Source organism: Nomascus leucogenys, chromosome 5 (genome assembly GCF_006542625.1).
Source record: "Nomascus leucogenys isolate Asia chromosome 5, Asia_NLE_v1, whole genome shotgun sequence".
NCBI classification, from domain to species: Eukaryota; Metazoa; Chordata; class Mammalia; order Primates; family Hylobatidae; genus Nomascus; species Nomascus leucogenys.
This window is the reverse complement of record NC_044385.1, coordinates 121254697-121278129: the sequence shown is the minus strand read 5'-3', so window position 1 is coordinate 121278129 and position 23433 is coordinate 121254697. Positions and strand designations below refer to the sequence as shown.

The 23433-nt window shown below is 36.1% G+C and overlaps 1 protein-coding gene across 1 annotated transcript in view; it reads left to right on the top strand.

Moving 5' to 3' along the window:
• The window catches only part of LOC100592830 (UDP-glucose:glycoprotein glucosyltransferase 2), a 254403-nt gene that overhangs the window by 172821 nt on the left and 58149 nt on the right, over nt 1-23433 (top strand). The window contains exons 28-33 of the mRNA XM_030813564.1: nt 4220-4378; nt 4713-4798; nt 14651-14735; nt 18679-18764; nt 21501-21596; nt 22767-22851. Coding sequence (XP_030669424.1) covers nt 4220-4378; nt 4713-4798; nt 14651-14735; nt 18679-18764; nt 21501-21596; nt 22767-22851 — 597 coding nt within the window. The remainder of the gene's footprint in view (nt 1-4219; nt 4379-4712; nt 4799-14650; nt 14736-18678; nt 18765-21500; nt 21597-22766; nt 22852-23433) is intronic.

Genomic DNA, 23433 nt, shown 5'->3' with positions numbered 1-23433 from the left:
CCAAGATTGTGCCATGGCACTCCATCCTGGGTGACGGAGCAAGATTCTGTCTCAAAAAAAAAAAAAAAAAAAAAGCTAAAAGTGAGACAGTTACTTTTACCTGGAGTTCAGATGTGTTGCTCTTCTCAGCACTTATTGTTAGAACTGCATCCAAAGACTCTCTAATTATATTTTATCACAGCATATATATATGTATGTATGAAAGATGTCAAAATACCTGGAACAGCAATGGTGGTTACCAAGGCAAGAGAAGATGCAATAAATAAAAGATTGCTAACAGGAATAGGATATGGCTCTGTTAAAATGAATTCACAGAAAAATGCATTAATCCCTCTGAAACATAAATAATTTTAATATCAGTTTTATTGATATTTATTGATATATGCATTACAAATATAATTGTGAAAGAATTTCTGTTTGATTGCCAGAGATATGCTATAGATCCTAAATAATACTATATTATGAATTAGATGAACACTGTTCATCTTAGGCTCAGTTTATTCTCTCAGTGCATAATATATGAAATTTATATCTCAAACCATCAAACACTTACAAAATTTGGGAAAAGGTCACATTTACAGTGAAGAGTTCTGTCCCTTCTGCAAAACTTAGAAATTTAAACAAAACCTTAACAAACTTGAAAATTTATATATCAGAAGACTTGTACTATGGAAGTCTCCCTTAATCCACAAGGGATTTGTCTAAGATACCCCCACCCACTCAGTGGATACCTGAAACCACACATAGTACCTAACCTTATATACAGTGTTTTGTTTTTTGGTTTGTTTGTTTTTGTTTTGTTTTGTTTTGAGATGAAGTCTTGCTCTGTTGCCCAGGCTGGAGTGCAGTGGCGCAATCTCGGCTCATTGCAAGCTCCAGCTCACTGCAAGCTCCGTCTCCCGGGTTCATGCCATTCTCCTGTCCCAGCCCCCCGAGTAGCTGGGACTACAGGTGCCCACCGCCACGCCCGGCTAATTCTTTGTATTTTTAGTAGAGATGGGGTTTCACTGTCTTAGCCAGGATGGTCTTGATCTCCTGACCTTGTGATCCACTCACCTTGGCCTCCCAAAGTGCTGGGATTACAGGCATGAGCCACTGTGCCCGGCCATGTTTTGTTTTTTTATATACGTACCTACCTATGATAAGAGTTAATTCATAAATTAGGCACAGTAGAGATTAACCTTAGTAGCTAATAATAAATAGAACAATTATACAAGTAGGTCATCATCCTCTACTCTTGTGCTTTGGGGTCACTAAGTGAAATAAGGGTTCCTTGAACACAAGCACTGTCATGTGAGATTTCATTACAATACTCAGAACAGTGCACAGTTTAAAACTTATGAATTGTTTATTTCTGGGATTTTCCACTTATTTTTGGACCATGGTTGACTGAGGGTAACTGAAACTGTACAAAGAGAAACCACAGATAAAGGAAGACTACCGTACCTTATATGCCTCAAACCACCAAATTATCTAAAACTAATTCCTTAAACTTTCTCTTGGATTTTTGCCCAGAGTCCTGAATAGTTTCTTAAAGTTCAGATTGCACTAAAGTCATTAAGTTCAGCCTTCACCTGCCTTGAGATAAGATGCAAGAAAAAGATGTACTATCATTTATCCATCTCCACTATCAGATAGCTTGTCAGAGTTCAGATCACAGATCAAGATATGTGTTATAGCTTTGCTATTAATAACTTGGGAAAATGTGTCTGCAGTTACACAAAATCACGTTCAAAGCAACAAAAATACTAGATTAACATATTTACAGACAATTGTTAACAAGCCCAAATGTTAATCTTTATAATTAAACTTAACCTTTTCTTAAAGGAAGACAGCTATTCAGCTACAGAAGAACAATGCAATTAATATCGTATTAGAAAAATTAATATGTTCTGTGGACACAGGGAAGGGAACATCACACACCGGGGCTGTCGTGGGGCCGGGGGGCTAGGGGAAGGGATAGCATTAGGAGAAATACCTAATGTAGATGACAGGTTGATGGGTGCAGCAAACCACCATGGCGTGTGTGTACCTATGTAACAAACCTGTGCGTTCTGCACATGTACCCCAGAATTTAAAGTATAATAAAAAAAATTAATACATTCTCAAGGTTATATTTGAAAGGTACTAAATTTATGTCTGGTATCAACAACATTTAAAACAAAATAAACATGTAAAGGGAAGATGGAAACATAAGCATCAAAAAATCACTAACTTTCATATTTTTGCTAAAAATGAGCTTTGTGGCCAGGTGCAGTGGCTCACACCTATAATCTCAGCACTTTGGGAGGCCAAGATGGGCAGATCACTTGAAGTCAGGAGTTCGAGACCAGCCTGGCCCACATGGTGAAACCCCGTCTCTACTAAAAGTACAAAAAATTAGCTCAGAGTGGTGGCCTATACCTGTAATCCTAGCTACTCGGGAGACTGAGGTGGGAGAATCGCTTAAGCCCGGGAGGCAAATGTTGTAGTGAGCCGAGATCGTGCCACTGTACTCCAGCCTGGGCAACAGAGTGAGACCCTGTCTCAAACAAACAAACAAACAAATAAATAAATAAATAGGAACTAATTGTTAATTGAAAATAGGAACTAACTTAAATTAAATCACCTCTATGAAAACTTAAAATATTCACTAGAAAGAACTCTTTCTAAAAAACTAATTTAACTTAACTTAAATCACCTCTATGAAAACTTAAAATATTCGCTAGAAAGAACTCTTTGGAAAAGGAATTGGCTATGTTTTTATGTTGTGGTTTGAATAAGTCAACAGAATTGAAGTCTGTTTTATAAATATATAGGAACAAGAGAAATTTTCACATTAATATATTATAAAATTAAGAAGATACTGTTATTCACAAACTGGGTAAGTGTATTTAGACTCTTCCCTAGTATCTAATTCATAATAAAATAATTAAGCTTTACTTTATAGTCACTTTGGTGTATAGCTTCCTTGTCTGTAAAGTAAGGGTGTTGAACTACATGATCTCTACAATCTTTTTCTAATTTTTAACATTCTCATATTATTCTGAGACTATCCCATGAAAATCTTTCCAGTCAACTAAATTGCTATAAAGACTCTGGAAATAGGTTAATAAATTATATAAAGTTTATCACTAGAATAGTAAATTCAACAACTAATTCAGAATTCAACTAAAGTTGTTGAAATAAATACTGTCTTCAAAGAAGTTACTTATTTTTTGTTCTTAAAAGCAGTAAAATAACAAGAATCAAGAAAGAAATGCTGTAAACAAATATTGTAATTATTTCTGAGATAATTGCAGTCAAGGAAAACTACTATACAATACAGAATATATCCAAATAGTCTATTATCCTAAACACACTAAACAATAGTGTTGAAAACCTAATATGGTGAAATAAGATTAGATATAGGTAACATTGCTGTCTTCAATTTCAACAGAATTCTGTCTCTGAAAATCACTGTTTGATTTATTTTCATGTTTAGTTATGCTGTTCATATGAAGTAGAGAAAAAGCTTTATCTTGAAAATATTTATTATAACATTTGCAATAGAGAAAAATCCAGAAACAACTGGAATGTCCATCCATTTAAAATGATGTTTATAGAGACAGAGACATGTTCTTAGAAAACCATGTTTAATGAAAAGGCAGGTTACTTTCTTATAAAAAAATTTATGAAGACAAGAAATGGAAATCAGTGTGTTGATGTTTATATCAGTGTTTATTCTGTTGAGGTGCGTTCTGTTTTTTCTTTCCACTTTGGAAGTGGAAAATTAATTTTTATTAATTTTTTAAAATTAACTTTAAAAATATATTGATCAATTTATAATTAGTTGATTATAGACATTAATTTTTTAATTACAAGAAAGCCAATAGATAGTAAGTTAGCTTTCTTGCCAAGTCTGAAGTGGGAGCTTCAGGACAACAGCAAACTGAAGCAGATTCTTTAAGGAATTTCCCATCTAAATCTCATGTTCACGTCTTTCCTGCTTGGTTATATTGGTGCATATATCATGAGGTTCAGATAAAGCTGATGTCGTGAAAAAGAAAAAGTTTATCATAAGCTTTTTGTCTTGAAGAAATCAATTCAACTCATGAATTCACTCATGTGTAAAACAAAGACTTAAAGTTACCCACCAAAATACATTGGCCAATATTAAAATAATCACATTCATTTATTTCAAAATTTTGTATTATGAGTTTTACATAACACCAAAAACAATGACATACTTCCTCCACAGAGTGAGAAAACTGTTACAGCAGAATATGAACTAGAATACTTACTACTGGAAGGACAATGCTTTGATAAAGTGACAGAACAGCCTCCTCGGGGTCTGCAGTTCACACTAGGCACAAAAAATAAACCTGTTGTGGTTGATACAATAGTGATGGCCAATCATGTAAGTATTATTTAATTGATGATATTTAATTTGATGTTTTGGTGAAATCCTCTGTTTTCCTAAGAGTAAAATGAAATAATCTTTATTCTGCTGTTGCTGAACAGTTTGCAGAAAACAAAATTGAATCTTTGAATAAGATAAATAAAACAAAAATGGGGAAAATCATACTTTCATAATTTTTTAACAGGTTATTGTAAAATCTCTTGGAATTGATTTATAGAATTTATTCATTCTACAGTTAGTAAATACTTTCTTGGATCATTCGTGTATTCATGAGCAATTCGATGGTTTTTAGTCATATTACTCAATGATTATTTTTTTCTCATCTTAAAAGGGGTATTTTCAATTAAAAGCAAACCCAGGTGCTTGGATACTGAGGTTACACCAAGGAAAATCTGAAGATATTTATCAAATAGTTGGGTGAGTTATGCAGACTGCTTTTAAATTTTTACACATAAATACGTTTTTAGTGTAATACAACCAAGATGATCAAAACAACAATTAAAGTGTTAAGATTGGCCTGGCACAGTGGCTCAAGCCTGTAATCCCAACACTTTGGTAGGCCGAGGCAGGCAGATCACGAGGCCAGGAGTTCAAGACCTGCCTGGCCAACATGGCAAAACCCCGTCTGTACTAAAAATACAAAAATTTGCCAGGCATGGTGGCACACACCTGTAACTTCAGCTATTCAGGAGGCTGAGGCCCAAGAATTGCTTGAACCTTCGGGAGGCGGAGGTTGCAGTGAGCAGAGACCACACCACTACACTCCAACCCGGGACAGAGAGCAAGACTCTGTCTCAAAAGAAAAAAAAAAAAAAAATGATGACTGGGTTAGGTCTGAACATCAGCAAGAGGGCGAAATAGGACATTCCGGTGCTCATACCCATGCAGAAACATCAATTTGAACAACTATCCACTCCACACATGAAACTACCTTAATAAAAACTAAGGAACGAGGTGAGCTGTTACAGCGCTGCAGTGTAGCACAGAAATAAGAAAGACACATTGAAGAGTGTAGGATAATTTACATTACATGCATCACTCCTTCCTCCACCTGATACAGCACAGCTGGAGAGATACCCCCTTGGAGGAAGGAGAGGGAAGTGAACAGCAGACTTTGCCTTGGACCCCAAAACCATGCTCACCCCAGTAAAACCCAAAGCCAGGTAGGCCTCACAGCCCCCACTTAATGCTGGTACCAGAAGACTGACCTGCCAGATCCTGTAGCCCCAAGCTCCAAATCTGCCTGATAGATTGAGTTTCCAAGCCTGCCCAACCACCAGGCCTACCCCAGAAGCCCCGGGCTGTTGCCCAGCCCCAATGCCAGGCCCGCCCCCACAAATTCAGGCTCTTGGACTTTTCCCCGTACCAGCATAATTGATATTTTGATCATTTAATGATAATATAGTATACGTTATATCTTACATAACAACACCATTATCCTTCGGTTATATTCAGTTTGGAATTGTTTTTTTGCACAAAAATTTTCCTGTTGATCAGTGAGCCATAGTAGAAAGCAGGAGTCATCACACTTTTTTGGTAAGGAGCCAAAAGTAAGTATTTTTGTTCATTTGAGAGCACATGTGGTCTTTGTCAAAAATTTTTTTAACAATTATTTTAAAGTGTAAAAATCAGTTTTAGCTTAGGGCTATTAAAAAAATACACCATAAACCTGATTTGGTTTACTGGCCATAGTTTGCCAACTCTTGATAAAGTCTTTTTTATGCCCTTAATAAATATCTCTAGATTTCATTGCTTTCAATAAATACTTACTGAGTACCTTTTATTATACCACACATTGTACTCAACAAAGATAATATAGGAGTAGGGGTTATGGTATCTTTTTTCACCACTCTTTCCCCTTTATTTTATACTGTACCTAGCTCATAGTGTCAGTTAATAAATGTGCTTAATGGCTTATGCACACAGAGACAGGGATGCTTAGTTCTGTGGTAGAGGGGGGTAGGAGGAAGTCAGTATTGACATTAGAGATGATATAGTACCTCAAGAGAGTTGAAGAATTAATAGGAAGTTACTAGTGATACCATAGATAGAACATTCCAGGAAGAGGGTAGACATGCACAACTCCCATCTAAAACTCTTAGGGCCATATGTGTTTTAGAGTTTAGAAGTTTTTCATTTGGAAAGTTAATACAGTACACATATCATATATTATGACGTATATCCCAGCAGGATCTGAGAAAGCCCTTTATTAAACATCATTTGTATTGCAGAATGCGTTAATATTCACACTAAAAGGGTTTATGTAAATGACTGAAAAAGAGAATGAAAAGACAATCCACAGACTGGGAGAAAATCTTTGCAAAGCATATATCTGACAAAGAATTTATATACAGAATATATAAAGACTATCAGAACTCAATATGAGAACAAATAACCAGATAAAAAATGTGCAAAAGTTTTGAACAGACACTCTACCAAAGAAGATATATGGATAAGTACAGAATGTATTTAACATTGTTAGTCATTAAGAAAATCTACATTAAAACCACAAGATTTGCCACATGTCTATTAAAATGACTAACTTTATAAAAAGAATGACAGTATCAAGTGTTGGTGAGGATATGGAGTAACAGGAGCTGTTTATCACTTCCACTGGGTATGTAGAATGGTACAACCACTTTTGAACAATTGGACAGTTCCTAGAAACTTTAAATTTACACTTAGGCTAGGCATGGTAGTTCACACATGTAATCCTAGCACTCTGGGAGGCCAAGGTGGGAGGATTGCTTGAGCCCGGGAGTTTGAGACCAGCCTGGGCAATATAGCAAGACCTACCTCTACATAAAATTAAAAAAGTAGCCAGGCGCAGTAGCACGCGCCTGTAGTCCTAGTTACTTGGGAGGCTGAGGTAGGAGGATCAGTTGAACCCACGAGGTGGCAACTGCAGTGAGCCATGATCATGCCACTGCACTCCAGGCTGGGCAACAGAGTGAGACCCTGTCTCAAAATGAGGAGCAGGAGGAAAAGGAAGGGGATGGAGAGGAAGGGGAGAAAAGGGGAGAAGGAGAATTTGCTTTCTGTGGTTTCAGTCGCCCATGGTTAACCATAGTCCAAAAATATTAAGTGGGAAATTCCAGAAATAAACAAATCCTACGTTTTAAATTATGCACTGCTGAGTAATGTGATGACCTCTCACACCATCCTGCTCTGTTCCACCTGGAAAATCATTCCTTTGTCAGGTGTCTGCCCATGAGTCACTTAGTAGCATTCTCAGTTATGAGATCAACTGTCATGGGATCACAGTGCTTATATTCAGGTAACCCTCGTTTTACTTAATGACCACAAAAGGCAAGAGTATTGTGCCTAATTTATAAATAAACCTTATCATAGACATGTATGTATAGGAAAAACATACATTTAGGGTTCGGTACCATCCATGGTTTCATACATCCACTGGGTGTCTTCGAACCTATACCCTGTGGGTAAGTGGGGGTTGCTGTACTACTGCATGTCTCCTTTTATAAGTTACAAAACACTAGATAATACAAACTATAGTGACAGAAATCACTTGGTGCGGTGGAATAAGCAGGCAAAAATAAGGACGAGTATTGGAGATAAGCAGTTGAATGCTGTTTTGAGAACCCCCAGCCAAACTGAGTTCCAGTACTGGAGTGGCTAGTGACCTTGCCCTGATGAGGAATGAAAGGCAGCTGGATGTGAATGTTTACTGTGTGCCTTTCATGGGACACTTCGTTTACCTGGTGGATGATCTAATTCATAGTTGTCTGACCCCAGACCCAGTTTCCCTCACACAGGAAACTTGTTTATACTGACAGATGCCCGTGTGGCTCTTGTCTGACCCATGTGCAGTTTATGCTTGCCTGACCATCGCGGTGACACTGGGAACCCAACCTTGTGTTCTCCCCAGCATCCCCGAGAAAACCCGGTCTGGGATAGTCCCTGGCTCTTCCAATGGGTGGTACAAATTTAATACACCACCACAATAAGAAATAAGTTCAAAGATTTATTACAAATCCTGGGCAAGAAGAGCTCCATCTCTAGGTCACATCAGGCAAGAATGAAGAGGAGTCAGGCAGAGAGAAAGAGAGAGCATGCATGCAACTAGCAGTATATACAAGGGAATAGAGCATGGGTCACTTTTGGTCTGTTTGAAGGGAAGGCAGGACAACAGAAGCCCAGTTTGCTAGGCAGGAAGGGTACCTCTAAGTTCTTATCTTTGGCTACCAGCTGGACCCATTTGGGTATGTTGTTCTAATGCCTATGCAGCAACCTATGCTACCTTGCTGTGTCATTCCCATTACAAATACACAGTTCCTACCCTCCCAAAACTCATTCCAGTAGAAAAGATAGTCAAGAAAATGAGTGACTATTACATGTTCTAAGTGCTATAAAAGAGTGCTATGGTAGTACAGAAAATGAGCAAAATAGACTGTAACATTTATATTGACCCTTATAAAAGCCATGGTTTCAAGATATAATTTTAAGAAGCATTCATGCTTTGTTTCAGCTTTTTAAATTTTGTGCAAACTGCATTGCCAGGAACTCAGCATTTCTGTATCTGCCACTACCGTTTCACCATTATGTTTCGCAAAGGGAAAGCCCTGTATATGAATTGTGAGTCAAATCCCTTCTGTACCACCAACTATCTGTATGATCTTGTATAAGTTTCTTTGCTATTTGTGGTCTTTATTTCGTCATTACAAAAGGGAATAATCCTGCCTCCCTTGTGGGGTTTTGCTAAGGACTAAATGAGAAAATCATTGTAGAATATTGAGTAAATGTCCATTTCCTCTCCACTTATTCCTTCTTTTACAAATACAGTTATACAATAGCACATGTATTATGTAAAACTAAAACTATACATGATTTAGGTCCTGTTTTATCTTCTTTACTATTATTTTCTATCATACAGAGTTCATAAAGATGTTTTAGAGAGAAAATACTTCTTGATGTTATATTTGAAGTGCCACTAACATATTAGTGCAAATTGTTTTTTCTCATTCACAGACAACTTTTGGCAGTAGAAATAACTTACAAATTTGTTTATATTACTTATAAACAATAAAACCATATACTTAGTCATAATTTAATTCCACATATGATTAATGTCACTAGCTATCCAAAATGGAAAAAAATACATGTTACTGTGTAATAAAAAGTCTAACGAGGTCAATATAAAATATAACAAAAACTGATGTTGTTTATCCTAATTTGTGTTTTAATTCTAATTGATATTACCTTTATAAGTAGGAAAAATATTCCTGAAACCTGCTAAAAATCTAAGCTAAAATAATATTGATATGAGTTTCTAAGTTCAGATTTTAAAGCCATGACTAAATTATTTGATTTTTTTAAATTTGGCTTTCCACTTCTGAGGCATAATGCCCACAATGTGTACTTTCTGTGTCTGCCAATTTTTTGTAGTCATTAACTGCAGATTATTTGTGTATACTCCGTATTGGCTGTTACTTACCTTGAATACAAAAAGTCTGAAAACTATTCTCCTTTATTTCTTTGTAGTTCTACCAAAGTTAGACAAATGCTGCTCAGATTTTCCTAATTAATTGTAGAGAATATTAGATACTTTATTTATGTACCTTCAATGCCAAATTATTGTGCTAGACTTCTCATTTGAAATCTTTACAAAAATCTTTTCTGCCATAGTAACACTTGTAATCAATTTTAGTTTGGTACCTTTGAGACTGAACTGTTTCTCCCGTGTTTTATATAGGAGGAAGGACAAAGATGTCAAACAAGGCTTTCCGTTCTTTCTCCGCAGGTACTCGAGTTGGTCCACCGTAACTTTGCTGGCTCTGCAGTAGTTAAAACTCACTCTCTGTGGACTCTTAAAAGTTCTCTATTGCTATACTTCACTCTCCTTTAGTTTCCTGGTTCTGTTGGTGTGGTCTCCTCATACCTCCTGGTTGCCATATTGGCAGGACACATGACTACCCTTTGGTAACAACAAAACCAAATCGCTCTCCTTCTTGGCTGCATCTGATCTGTGGAAATACCTAGACATCAGTTGCCCAACAAACTCTAGTGCAGACCAGTTGCAGAGGCAGTAAGCACTCTCCTGACTCCTCGATTAGAGCAATAAATCAGTCCTCAAATATCCAATCCTGCTCCATGTACACTTTTAACTTTCCCCGACATGAGTCCTCTGTGCATCCCAACTTCAGAATATGTATTGCAAAGTGTCTTCTCCTTAAAGTGTCTACCTTACTGAGTTTAGAATGAGAAGGCAATACTCTTTCCGCTTCTGTCCTCATAGAGTATAGTGGTGGAGACTCACAATCTGACAACAGCTCTCTGTAAGGAAACTATTCTGCCTTCATCTCACACAATCCCTTTTCTGAACATTTTTATATCCTTAATCTCTCTGAGGGGCAATCTGCATATTGTGAGGGTATTGAGAATGGATGACTATGCATACTCACTTCGGTGTTTGGTAGCTATCTCTTGGGGTTTCAGTGGAAGCATTCTAGCATCCTTTTACCCCTACCCCCAATATTCTATTTAGTTCTTTACTATCATATTACCATTAGTTAAATGTAAATTTTAATGAATTCACTATTGATCACAGTTTTTATATGTCTTTTAATTTTCACATTCATTTTTTGTTTAGATGGTGTCTTAGGCCATTTTTTGCTGCTGTAACAGAATACCTGTGACTGAGCAATTTATAATGTACAGAAATTTCTTGGTTCATAGTTCTGGAAGGTTGGAAAGATTGAGGGACAGCATCTGGCAGAAGCCTTCTTGCTGCATTGCCCTATGGCAGAAGGCAGAAGGACAAGAGAGAGCAAGAGAGGGCCAAACTTGCCCTTTTGTGGTAGCACCACTTCCACCCAATGAGGGTGGAGCCTCATCACCTATAATCACCTATTAAGGGTCCCACCTCTTAATACTGCCACAATGGCAGTACAATTTCATCATGAGTTTTGGAGGGGAGGGACATTCAAATCGTAGCAGATGGCTGACTTCCCATATTATCATAGAAGTATTTAACACAAGCAATTGGATGCTTTTACATTGTGTTGGGAAGGACTGGTGGAGCAAGCTCTCCGGGACGGCTGGATCCTAGGAATGCTTGAGAACAAAGCCAAGGAACTGACCAACCAGAAAGAGCTGCTACTTTCCCATCATCAGAAGTGAGAGAAAGCTAGAAGCTGCTGCCAGCAACACATCAACTGGCCTTTGGTACCCAGAAAGCTAAGCAATTACACACTGGAACACTGAAGTAGAAAACCTCAATGTCTCCATGACTGTGCTTGACAAAAGAAGCTAGGCAAGCATCAGCACATTGCCCCGCTCACTTCTAAGTTCCAAATAACATGCAAATGTATCTATCTGTTTAGCAGAATCTAATTATCAACCAAAACCTTAGCTGCAAAAGAGTTGAGTAACAACAACTACAAAAATGGGTGTATCTTTCTAACTACTGCAGTGTATGCTAAAGGTGGGGTGTTGCCTGCCATATCATAATATACACCACCTTTCCACAAATAAGTTTTTTCAGAGACATTAGTGGTGTACCCTCAAATGTTTAAAACTTTGAGGTGGTCCTCAAAGGTTTAAAAATTTCTTTTGCAATTCTGTATGAATTATAACTTTCCTAAGTATTGAATAACAGCATTATAATTTTATTCAGAATGCTTGAAACAAGGCTTCATCATTGTTTCTTACCAGTTAGTGTTTTGGATGAAAAATATGAAGCCAATCTGATTTACATTTCTTCTCTGAAAATATAAATTGTTTTTTAGAATTTCAGGAGACACATGTATGAGTGCTTTTTTATTAATCATGCTTTCTGACACAGTGAATTCTTTCATTTTGAAGTAAATGGCTTTTACTGAGATTCAGTATTCTCTTGAATCTCATTGAGAATATGAATTATTTGAATGCTTCCCTTTTTTCTGCATTAATGCCTTATCAATGAAGTCCATTTCCTCTGACTGCTTAGCTTGTTCCCTTCATTTAAGCTGCTCATTTTCCTCATGTATCCAGAGGTTTCAGGTGCTTAGCATTGTTGGTAAAGGTCTGATAGTACAGTGGTGAAGAGCCAGACTATCTAGATTCAATTTGGATCTAGGATAATAATTGTACTTTCCTCAAAGGATGGTTGTATGGATTAAGCAAGTGAGCATCTATGAAGTGCTTAAAATAGTGCCTGAGGATGTGGAGAAATAGGAACACTTTTACACTGTGGGTGGGACTGTAAACTAGTTCAACCATTGTGGAAGTCAGTGTGGCGATTCCTCAGGGATCTAGAACTAGAAATACCATTTGACCCAGTCATCCCATTGCTGGGTATATACCCAAAGGGTTGTAAGACATGCTGCTATAAAGACACATGCACACGTATGTTTATAGCGGCACTATTCACAATAGCAAAGACTTGGAACCAACCCAAATGTCCAACAATGATAGACTGGATTAAGAAAATGTGGCACATATACACCATGGAATACTATGCAGCCATAAAAAATGATGAGTTTATGTCCTTTGTAGGGACATGGATGAAGCTGGAAATCATTCTCAGCAAACTATTGCAAGGATCTCAGCAAACTATCGCAAGGACAAAAAAACCAAACACCGCATGTTCTCACTCATAGGTGGAAATTGAACAGTGAGAACACTTGGACACAGGAAGGGGAACATCACACACCAGGGCCTGTTGTGGGGTGGGGGTAGGGGGTAGGGATAGCATTAGGAGATATGCCTAATGTTCAATGAAGATTTAATGGGTGCAGCACACCAACATGGCACATGTATACATATGTAACAAACCTGCACGTTGTGCACATGTACCCTAAAACTTTATAATAAATTTAAAAAAAAACAGTACCTGAATTAAAATGAGAGCTCGTCACTATTACTACCTCTGCTACCTGATGGAAGTGGAAAGAGATTTGCGTTAGAATTTATCTAGGTCTAGCTGTAGTGCTGTGCTAGCTGGCTTTATTCTCTGAGTCTCAGTGGACAGGGGATTAAATGGCTAAAGTTGTCAATGCCCTTGAGTAGTGTTTGTGACCATAAGCAGCTGAAAGTTTTTAAGAAATTTGACGATGCTTCTACTATACAAGTTAGATCCTTTTTTGTTTTGTTTTGTTTTGTTTTTGCGACAGGGTCTCTCTTGCCCAGACGGAAGTGCAATAGCACAATCACGGCTCACAGCTCACTGGAGCTTCAACCTGCCAGTTTCAAGCAATCGTCCTACTTTAGCCTCCTGACTAGCTGGGACCACAGCGCTGGCCACCACATCCAGCTAATTTTTCAAAAAATTTTGCAGAGACTTGGTCTCACTGTGTTGCCCAGGCTGGTCTTAAACTCCTGGACTCAAGCGATACTCCCACCCCAGCCTCCCAAAGTGCTGGGATTACAGGTGTAAGCCATCACACCTGGCTTCTTTCTGTTTTCTAGTGGTGATTGTTGGACAGAGTTCTGCCTGCTACTTTGGTTTAACCACCTCAGCTCAGGAATTGGGAGTAAGAGAAAGTCAAAGACGTGTCAGTCATGATAGTGCTAGACTCCCCAGGTGTTCATTTTGGAAAAATGTTAAAAGTATATATTATATATAACAACTCAAAAGTAACTACTAATTTGACATCTGATTGCTTCCCCTTCAACAAAACTCAACTTTATTGTAAATATGATAGAACTTTTTAGTCCATAGTGAGAATAGTTTGAAAAAATAATTATGGAGCACAGTTGCCATATTTGTTTAAGCAATTTTGAAAATGGGCGGAAAAAACTGCATTATATGTAATACAAAATGGAAACATTCAAGTGATGCATATGGACATCATAGACACATTTTCAGTCTCATTATTTTAACAATGTACTTCAAATTTTGGCATTTGAAAATGGCTGGTGGATATTAAAAAGTTGAATAGTGTAGAACTCCTTTGATACATAAACAACTTTGAAGTGTAAAAAATTGTAATTATCATTGCAATATATCAGGGATGTGAAAGATTTTAGTTGTGTGATAGCCTTGGTATATAACAGCAAAGATAAGTCATAATTTGAACTTTCAGAGTGATTGGGTGGTATTGAATTTAATGAGTTACTTTTTTACAATTTTAATGTGTACTGAGTTAAAATTTATTGGATAATTTTGAAAACTACAGCATATTATATTTTAATTGACTGTAGAAACAGAAAAACATGATATATGCACTAGTAATATTGGACTTACGTTTATTGCAAAATGAGTTTATTTGTTATGCCATCATAATTGTATGTCTATTCTTAATTATGGACACATTTTTCTACTTTTAGGCATAAAGGAACTGACTCTCAAGCAGACCTAGGAGATGTCATTGTTGTATTAAACAGCTTCAAAAGCAAGATACTAGAAGTAAAAGTATGTGGGGCAGAACTTTTTATAGGCTTTGTTCTTAATATTAAGAATTATCTTCTTTGTTTTTTAATTAATTGATTTATTTTACAACTGACTTTACAATTTTACAACCTAAAATGTTATATTTGAACTCCAGCAGTAAAAAAAGAAGAGGATTAAGTTCACAAAGGAAAACAGAACTTGAAGATAGAAGGATTTTTTTTTACATTATGATAACTGTAAATACATCTACTAAATCTGTCTGTAGCCAAATAACGTTACAAATTGGACTCTAGAGATAAGATCAAGAACATGCACTGAAAAATTAGCTCTAAAAAGAAAAGGTGCTGTTTTTTAAAGAGGGAGAGAAAGGGAGTTTTTAATGATAGCAGATTCTTTTTGGACCAACCCTCCTGCTTAAAACTAGTGAAAATATTAGATAAAATTTTTAAAAAATTTTAAAAGCAATGAACTGATAATAAGATAATAAGGATAATAAGGAAACCCAAAGCCAAAATTAAAGGGAAAATGCGAGCCTAGTGAAATAGGCAAGCACAGAAACTTCTCTTGACCCAAGGAAGCTGTTGTCCTGGGAACATTTTTCTGTCCTGTCACACTTTGCCATTTTTATTTAATTTGATGGGTTAGGGGACAAAAATTGGAACCCAGAACCCACATAAAATAATCTATTAGAAGACCCTCTCTACAATAAACTAGCTCTATTTTCAGGCTAAGGATGAAACATAAAAAATTATTCCTCATAGTCTTTTAGCCCAAATTTGTGTCAGCTAAGTAGGCCAGGGAATCCTGAACCTTGAATTGGTACTAAAATTGTTCCAGATTGATAGGATATAGAGATATCTGGAAGAGACATCCATAAATCTCTGGAATAAGATTACAATAGCCTAAGCTGCAAATCAAATTTTTCTAGTATGAAGGCCAACTCATAGTCAAAGTTAACCAAATACACAAAACTAGCAGAAACAGAAAACTGATACACAAAGACTCAAGATATTAGAATTATTAGAATAGCCTCTGAAACAGCTGTCCTTTTTTTTAAAAAGAAATTAAAGATGAGTTTAAAAATAATTGCAGGGAACATGAAACTGTAAAACATATGTATCAGATTTTTTTAAAGTAGAACTTTGGAAACTGAGTAATACAATACCAAAATTAATAATTCAGTAGATAGCTTTAACATGCCTTGAGAGAAAATTAGCAAGTTGGGAGATAGGCCAGAAAAAGTATACCGAATGCAACAGAGACAGGAAAAAAAGAAAATATAGAAGAGAGCATTACACACACACACACACACACACACACACACACACGCTAGTGTGAAAGTCTAAGATTACCAGTAGTAGATTTAAAACTGGCTTTGCCACTTACTAGCTGTGTGACCTTGGACGGATTACTTAATCTCTTTCTGTCTCATTTCCTCATCTGTAAAATGGGGTTAACAATAGAATATACCTTACAGGACTGTTATGAAGATAAGATAAAGCACTTTATGAGTATTTGTTGGATAAATAAAAGTAAACTAAATGGAATTTCAAAGATAATTAAAGAATGGGGTACAAGTAACATTTGAAGTAATAATGGCTAAGAATTTTTATGAATGATGAAAGATACCAATTAGAAATATTCTGCAGCCCACCCATACCCTAGGTCTTTCAGTAGTTTGTTTTGGTTTTTGTTTTGAGACGGAGTCTCGCTCTGTTGCTCACTCTGGAGTGCAGTGGCCCAATCTTGGCTCACTGCAGCCTCCGTCTCCCAAGGTCAAGTGATCTTTCTGCCTCAGTCCCCTGAGTAACTGGGACCACAGGCATGTGCTGCCATGCCTGGCTAATTTTTATGTTTGTGTGTATTTTTTGTATTTTTAGTAGAGGTGGGGTTTCACTATGTTGGTCAGGCTGGTCTTAAACTCTTGACCTCAAGTGGTCTACCCGCCTTGGCCTCCCAGAGTGCTGGGATTACAGGCATGAGCCACCATGCCCGGCTGCCTTTAGTTTGTTTTCTAATAACACAGTTTTATCTCCTAACCACCTCTTTCTCAGAATTACACTAAAAAGACAGAAAAACAGGGAGGAGAAAAGATAAGCAACATAGAGGATCAGCCCATGAAATCCAGTAGCCTACTAAGAGGAATTCCAGAAACAACAGAGAACATGGAGGAGGGAAAGTGTCGTAAAGTTGAGAGAGAAGATGTTCATGTCAAAAGAGTCCACAAATTACGAAGTAGGATGAATGAAAATGGCCCATATGAGATTATAATAGCTACTAAGAAGGAGAAGTGGGTCACTGCAATAGAATGACAACACTAACATCAGAATTTCATTTGCAAAATACTTAGATGTTAAAAGACAGCAAAACAAAGCTTTCAGTATTTTGAGGAAAATTATTTTGAACCCAAGATTCTGTATCTAGCCAAATTCTTAACCAAATTTGAAGGTAAAATGTTGGTTTCTGAAGTGTGAAGATTTAGAAAAATTATTTTTCATACCCTTTCTTGGAGACATTTGCCAGTACAATGAAGATCAAGATCAAGATCAAGAAAGAAGATAGGTAGCTCAAGAAATGGTGAAACTAATCTGTAAACCAATGTAAAGAAAATCTAGAAAGAAACAGTTAATTGTTGAACTTTTTTTTTTTTTTTTTTTTTTTTTTGAGACGGAGTCTCGCTCTGTCGCCCAGGCTGGAGTGCAGTGGCGCAATCTCGGCTCACTGCAAGCTCCGCCTTCTGGGTTCACGCCATTCTCCTGCCTCAGCCTCTCCGAGTAGCTGGGACTACAGGCGCCCGCCACCACGCCTGGCTAATTTTTTGTATTTTTTAGTAGAGACGGGGTTTCACTGTGGTCTCGATCTCCTGACCTCGTGATCCGCCCGCCTCGGCCTCCCAAAGTGCTGGGATTACAAGCGTGAGCCACCGCGCCCGGCCTTAATTGTTGAACTTTAAGAAAAATGTCTTAGGTAGACAAGAATTCCAGACAATTAGATAACATGAGTAATAAACTGGAAAAGATTATGTCTGTGATAAAGAAGACATATTTGTATATCTCCCCACAAGAAAAAATAAGGACAATGAAATTCCAGGAAAAAATAGTTCTCTGCTGGTGGAATGTAAGAAAGGAGAATTCATCCGAACCAGCAAGAGTCTCCTAGGAGTGGCACAGTGGCCATAGGAGGAAACTATAACTGTGCTCTACTATACTAAAACTGTAACTGTGCAGAGGAAATAGAGTTTTAGTAGCTTTTCCAACTCTTCAGTGGTTGATCTTTACATTGTCATAATGAAAACTTCTTACTGATTTTCCAGTTTTAGAATCACCGTAGCAAAATGCAACAGATACAATTATGTTTACTGAACTAAATGTAAATGTTATCAATATTTACAAATGCTAAAGTCAAGGTTTAATATAAGTTGGGAGATAGAAGGAAATTGTAGAAATAGTAGTGTCCTTATAAACAGATTATACAAGAGAAACTGTTGGGATTGTGGGAATAAAAAAATAAGAGATTTAAATATTATTTAAAGTGACAGAAAATACTCAATAGAAGAACTGAAGATAAACATATTACTACCAAAATTTCCAGACAAATAGGGAAAGGGAAGCATGATGATTAGTGAGCTTTTCATCTGTCATCACAAAGAGCGAATAATGTCTAAACTCTGAATTCAGAAATACTAGTAGATAATGCCTAAAGCTGATAAATTAGTAAACACAAGTGTAAGCACATTATTTAGCAGTATGGAGGTAACCACTGAAGAAACTGAACAAAGAGGTTGAATTGATAGTTGAAGATCAGATTGTTTACAACATTGTGCTAAGATATTGCCTGTCTTTGGTTCTGCAGCTGTCAATCTTAGATTTCTATGGGTAATCTTGCCCAATATGTTTCACTTTCTAACCATACAGCACAATATTTAAAGCAGCCAAATTCTAATCTTTTTTGCCATGCTATCTAGGTGAAAAAAGAAACAGACAAAATTAAGGAAGATATCCTTACCGATGAAGATGAAAAAACAAAAGGGCTGTGGGATTCCATTAAAAGGTAATTACTAATGAACATTTTAATACATCACTAGATTGATCCAGAAGTCTAGTATGTGGAAGTTCCACAAGTAGTGAAAATTTAAGTAAGGCAAAGGTCCTCTAATCTAGGAGGGATAAGATAAATACATAAATGTTACTACTGTGTACAAGATAGGAAACTAGAGCTATAAGACAGATGAAAATAAAATACTATACAAACCAATGGAGAAAAATTACATATCCACTTACAAGGAACCTGGGGAAATACTCCTTGAAGAAGTGTGTGGCAAAAATCTGTTTTAAAGGACAGACAGGATTTCAAAAGTTAAAGATTGAGTGAAGGCAGTTATATGAAGACAAAATGATTGAGTATGTTCCTCAAAGAAAAGAAAGTAGCCTAGCTAGCTGCAACTTGAAAATAATAGGGACTGTTTATGTTAGATTGATACCTATACTGTTTTATTGTTAGTTTAAAAAGGAACACAGGCCAGGCATGGTGGCTCACACCTGTAATCCTAGCACTTTGAGAGGTGATGGCAGGAGGATTGCTTGAGCCCAGGAGTTCAAGACTAGCCTGGGCAACATAGCGAGACCCTGTATCTACAAAAAATTTTAAAATTAGCCAGTCACGGTGGCATGTATCTGTAGTTCCAGTTACTCAGAAGACTGAGGTGGGGGGATTGCTTGAGTCTGGGAGGTCAAAGCTGCAGTAAGTCAAGACTGCAACACTGCACTCCAGCCTGGGTGACAGAGTGAGACCCTGTCTCAAAAAAGAAACATACATAAGGAATATATTGGCTCAGATATCTAAAGAATCCAGGAGTACACCTGGTGTTGGCCACTGGGTGATGTGGTGTGGAAACAGTCTTTCTCCATCTCTTAGGTCTACTGTTTCTGTGTCTCTTCCATTTTAAGATAGACTTTTAAAAGTAAAAGTTTACTGTTTCCAGTGGAAGGAAGTTGCCTCTTTCCAAACAGTACCAATAAAAGTTCCAAGGCTGACTCATGGGTCCAACTATAGCTGTGTGTCCCAAACTGAACTGATTTTTGTGACTCTGATAACCAAGCATGAGTCATATGCCTACTTCTAGAACTGGTGGGAAGCCCTGTCCCACCTAAACCTCATAGAATGAGATGGGAGGAGGAATGATTCCCCCCAAAATGCCAGGTTGTTACTAGAAGGGGAACAGATGTTAGGTGAACAAAAACAAAAGCTGTCTCCTGTAGATGCATATTGTAAAGAACTTTGAATGTCCATTTTAGAGATTTGAACCCAATATGAGCTATGATGGCAAACCATTAATCATTTTGATCAAAGATAAGAAATAAAAATGTTAGCCAAAATAGATTCAACAACTTAAATATATTTGGTTATACTAGTCAAAAGCACTTCCATCATTTTGGATTTTGCCCAGTTTAAGCCTCTTTTTCTATAGTTGACTCCTTGTTTGGTAAGAAAAATCATGTTACTGTACAGTGTGTGCTTTGAACAAGTTACTGATAGAGAAAGGATCAAGTCCACTCATTGAAATGATTTGGAGGGTAGGTATGTTTGACAGGGGATAATGGAATAGAATCTGAGCAATTTTAAGAGTATCTGTCTAAGAGCTTCCATTAAAATTAGAAGATATAGATAAGAATGATTAAGGATAACTGTTCAATTATGGTATAGCCACTTGCTATATAAAAAGGATACCAAAAACAAAATGCTTTGTTAGAAACAGAGATGGTAAGTTTTTGGGACGTTAACTGCTCCAGATACATAGTATTGTGTGTCTTATGATGCTTTGAGTTTTTTCGTCTTAGTTTTAGTCCTAACTTAGAATGATTATTTTTTCTTGCCACTGAATCAACTTCTTTTCTTATTTGGGAGATTACAAGGTTTGAAAAATACTTCTGTCATAACGATTTATATTTTGCAAAATACCTTTGATGGTGATTTTAAGTTGTTTACCAAATTTGATTCATTCTAAATATGTTTATATAAAAGTATTTTAAAATAAATGTTTAGGAAGAAAAAGATGAATTTATACATTATGAATACTGTAAATAAAAGATTCAGTCATTTTTATATATGAAATGGACCTATCCAAAAATGAAATGGAGCTGGTCTAGCTCCAAAAATGTAATGAAAATGACAGCTGGGCCCAGATGACGCTACCATGATGTAAACCAGTGAGTAGACATGGCTCCCTAATGCTTTCTTTGTCATGGAAGTCATCCAGAGTACCAAGAGGGTACTCCACACCCTGCGTGGAGGAGAAAGTCTGCTTGGTCAGAGGAGCTCCAAATTGTAGATGGTTTAAAAATATTTTAGCCTGGGTGAGCCCCATCAGCAGCACTCACACACCTACCCTGTTACCACATGAATTCTTGCTGTGCCGTAGTTCCACACTTACACATTCTGTTCCTTCCCTCATTGGCCTGTTTAAAGTTTCAGTACACTAGATATGGCCATGTCAAGCTGTAATTCATTCTTTGTTCTGAAAACAACTTTTGGCAACTCACAAAAATTCAAAAATACCAGCCCATTCACCTAGAGACAATATAATTATATTCCACATTACAAATTTTAAAAACTCATAAAGCTTCAAATGACATTGTCAAATATTTTAATATTAGTTTGTAAATATTATAGAGTGTTTATAGCTTAACTATTTTGAAATACATTTCTATATTTATTGCTTATATTTAGTATTTAGGCATACAATGTTTCCATATGTATAAGAAATGTCAATTACTTTTTTATTCCAAGTTTCACAGTAAGCTTGCATAAAGAAGACAAAAAGGAAAAAGATGTCCTAAACATTTTTTCAGTTGCTTCTGGTTATTTATATGAACGTTTTTTAAGGTAGGTATATTTTTTAACCTTATATTTTGAAAAAGAAATATTTACATGGTTCAAACTTCAAAAAACAATAAAGGAATATACAATGGGAAAAAAAACTCCCACCTCTGTTTCCCTGATACTCAGTTCCTTTTCTCACAGGAAACCCATAGTATTATTTTTATACCCTGCTAAGGAGATACACACACACACACACACACACACACACACACACATAAATATATATGTGTGTATATTTATTTGTTTATTTCAGTTTTTTAAGTCCTTTTACCCAAATAGTAAAGAACATACTACTTTACACCTTGCTTTTTTTTTTACTTAAAATTATGAGGTAAGTATATATAAATATGAAATTTCATGAGTTTGGCTTGATTTGGAATATTGGTTTTCTTCAAAGCTAGCAAATAGACATTTTGGATAGGTAAGTATATATATATATATATATATATATATATATATATATACACATACATACACACACACACGATATATATATATATTTACAGTATTTTATATATACAATATTTACTATATATATATATAATTTACTATAGTAAATTATCCTTTTCCAGTGAAGAAAACCTTGTTTTATAAAAAGGAAGGGAATGAGGGGAGAAATGCATATTGCCAAGTACCAAAGGCTATTTTTAAACAGTTTATATAGAAAGGTCACAGAGAATAACTCAAAAATATTTGAATTGTAGCACTGATACATTAAAATGGAACTTCAGATTCATTTGTATCCTTTCCATTAGGAGGTTTAGGTTAGCAAACCAAGTGACCCATCCAGTGAATTTGTCAATATAGATAGATCATTCAGCTCTTCAGGGTTTGTAGACTTAATATTAATCACACAGTCATAGACAACTGCGCCCCGATGAAGCTACCATGATGCATATGTATTCATCCTTACACATTACATACTTGATAAACCATATTTTAGTTTATTTCTTCACATTTTCATTGTGAAAACCTTCTAATTCATAGCTTCAATTATTTAAAAGCCTTTAAAAGACCTATGTAACAAACCTGTATGTTCTGCACATGTATCCCAGAACTTAAAGTAAAATTTAAAAAATTAAAATTAAATTTTAAAAACACTTCAAGGTTTAAAAATACATATGAACTCCTGTTACTGTTAATGTATATTGGGTTTAATATTCTTTTATACAGAATTATGATGCTTTCTGTTTTGCGTAACACCAAAACACCAGTGAAATTCTGGTTGCTAAAAAATTATCTCTCACCGACATTTAAAGTAAGTACATAGCTTTTATTGTAGAATGGTTAATGTTTGAATAGTAAATTATTTGTATCATTGTAAGTTTATGTGACATTTCTCTTTTCAGAATGAGCTTTTTGAAAAAATGGTATTTAGTATTTTTATGTAGCTTAAGAAAAATTCTGTGCAATTTTTATTTAGAGATGTTCAAAGAGAGGACAGTAGAAGACTGTATATTTTTAAGTAAAATCAAAATCAGAATGACTAGTAGTTTTTCATGATAATGAGTAATTAAATACAATTTGGCAATGGAAAATATATACAGATTTTCAATTAAAAGAAATGGCTTCTGTCATTTTTGCAAAGATAGGCAGAAACAGTAGTAGTATCAAGAAAATACAAAGACTATACCTATAGCATGGAAAACAGTTTTACAGTACTGAAACGAAAAAGCTCTTTCGTCTGTGTAGTGCATTGATGGCTGGGCACCATGACCTGAGGCATTTTATATTGAGAAGATTTCAGGTGATCAACAGCTATTACCCTTTACTCAGCCCTATACTCCTGCTACAAAGTATACTGTGTTTCTTCCTATTCTCCCTACAGCATAATCAAATT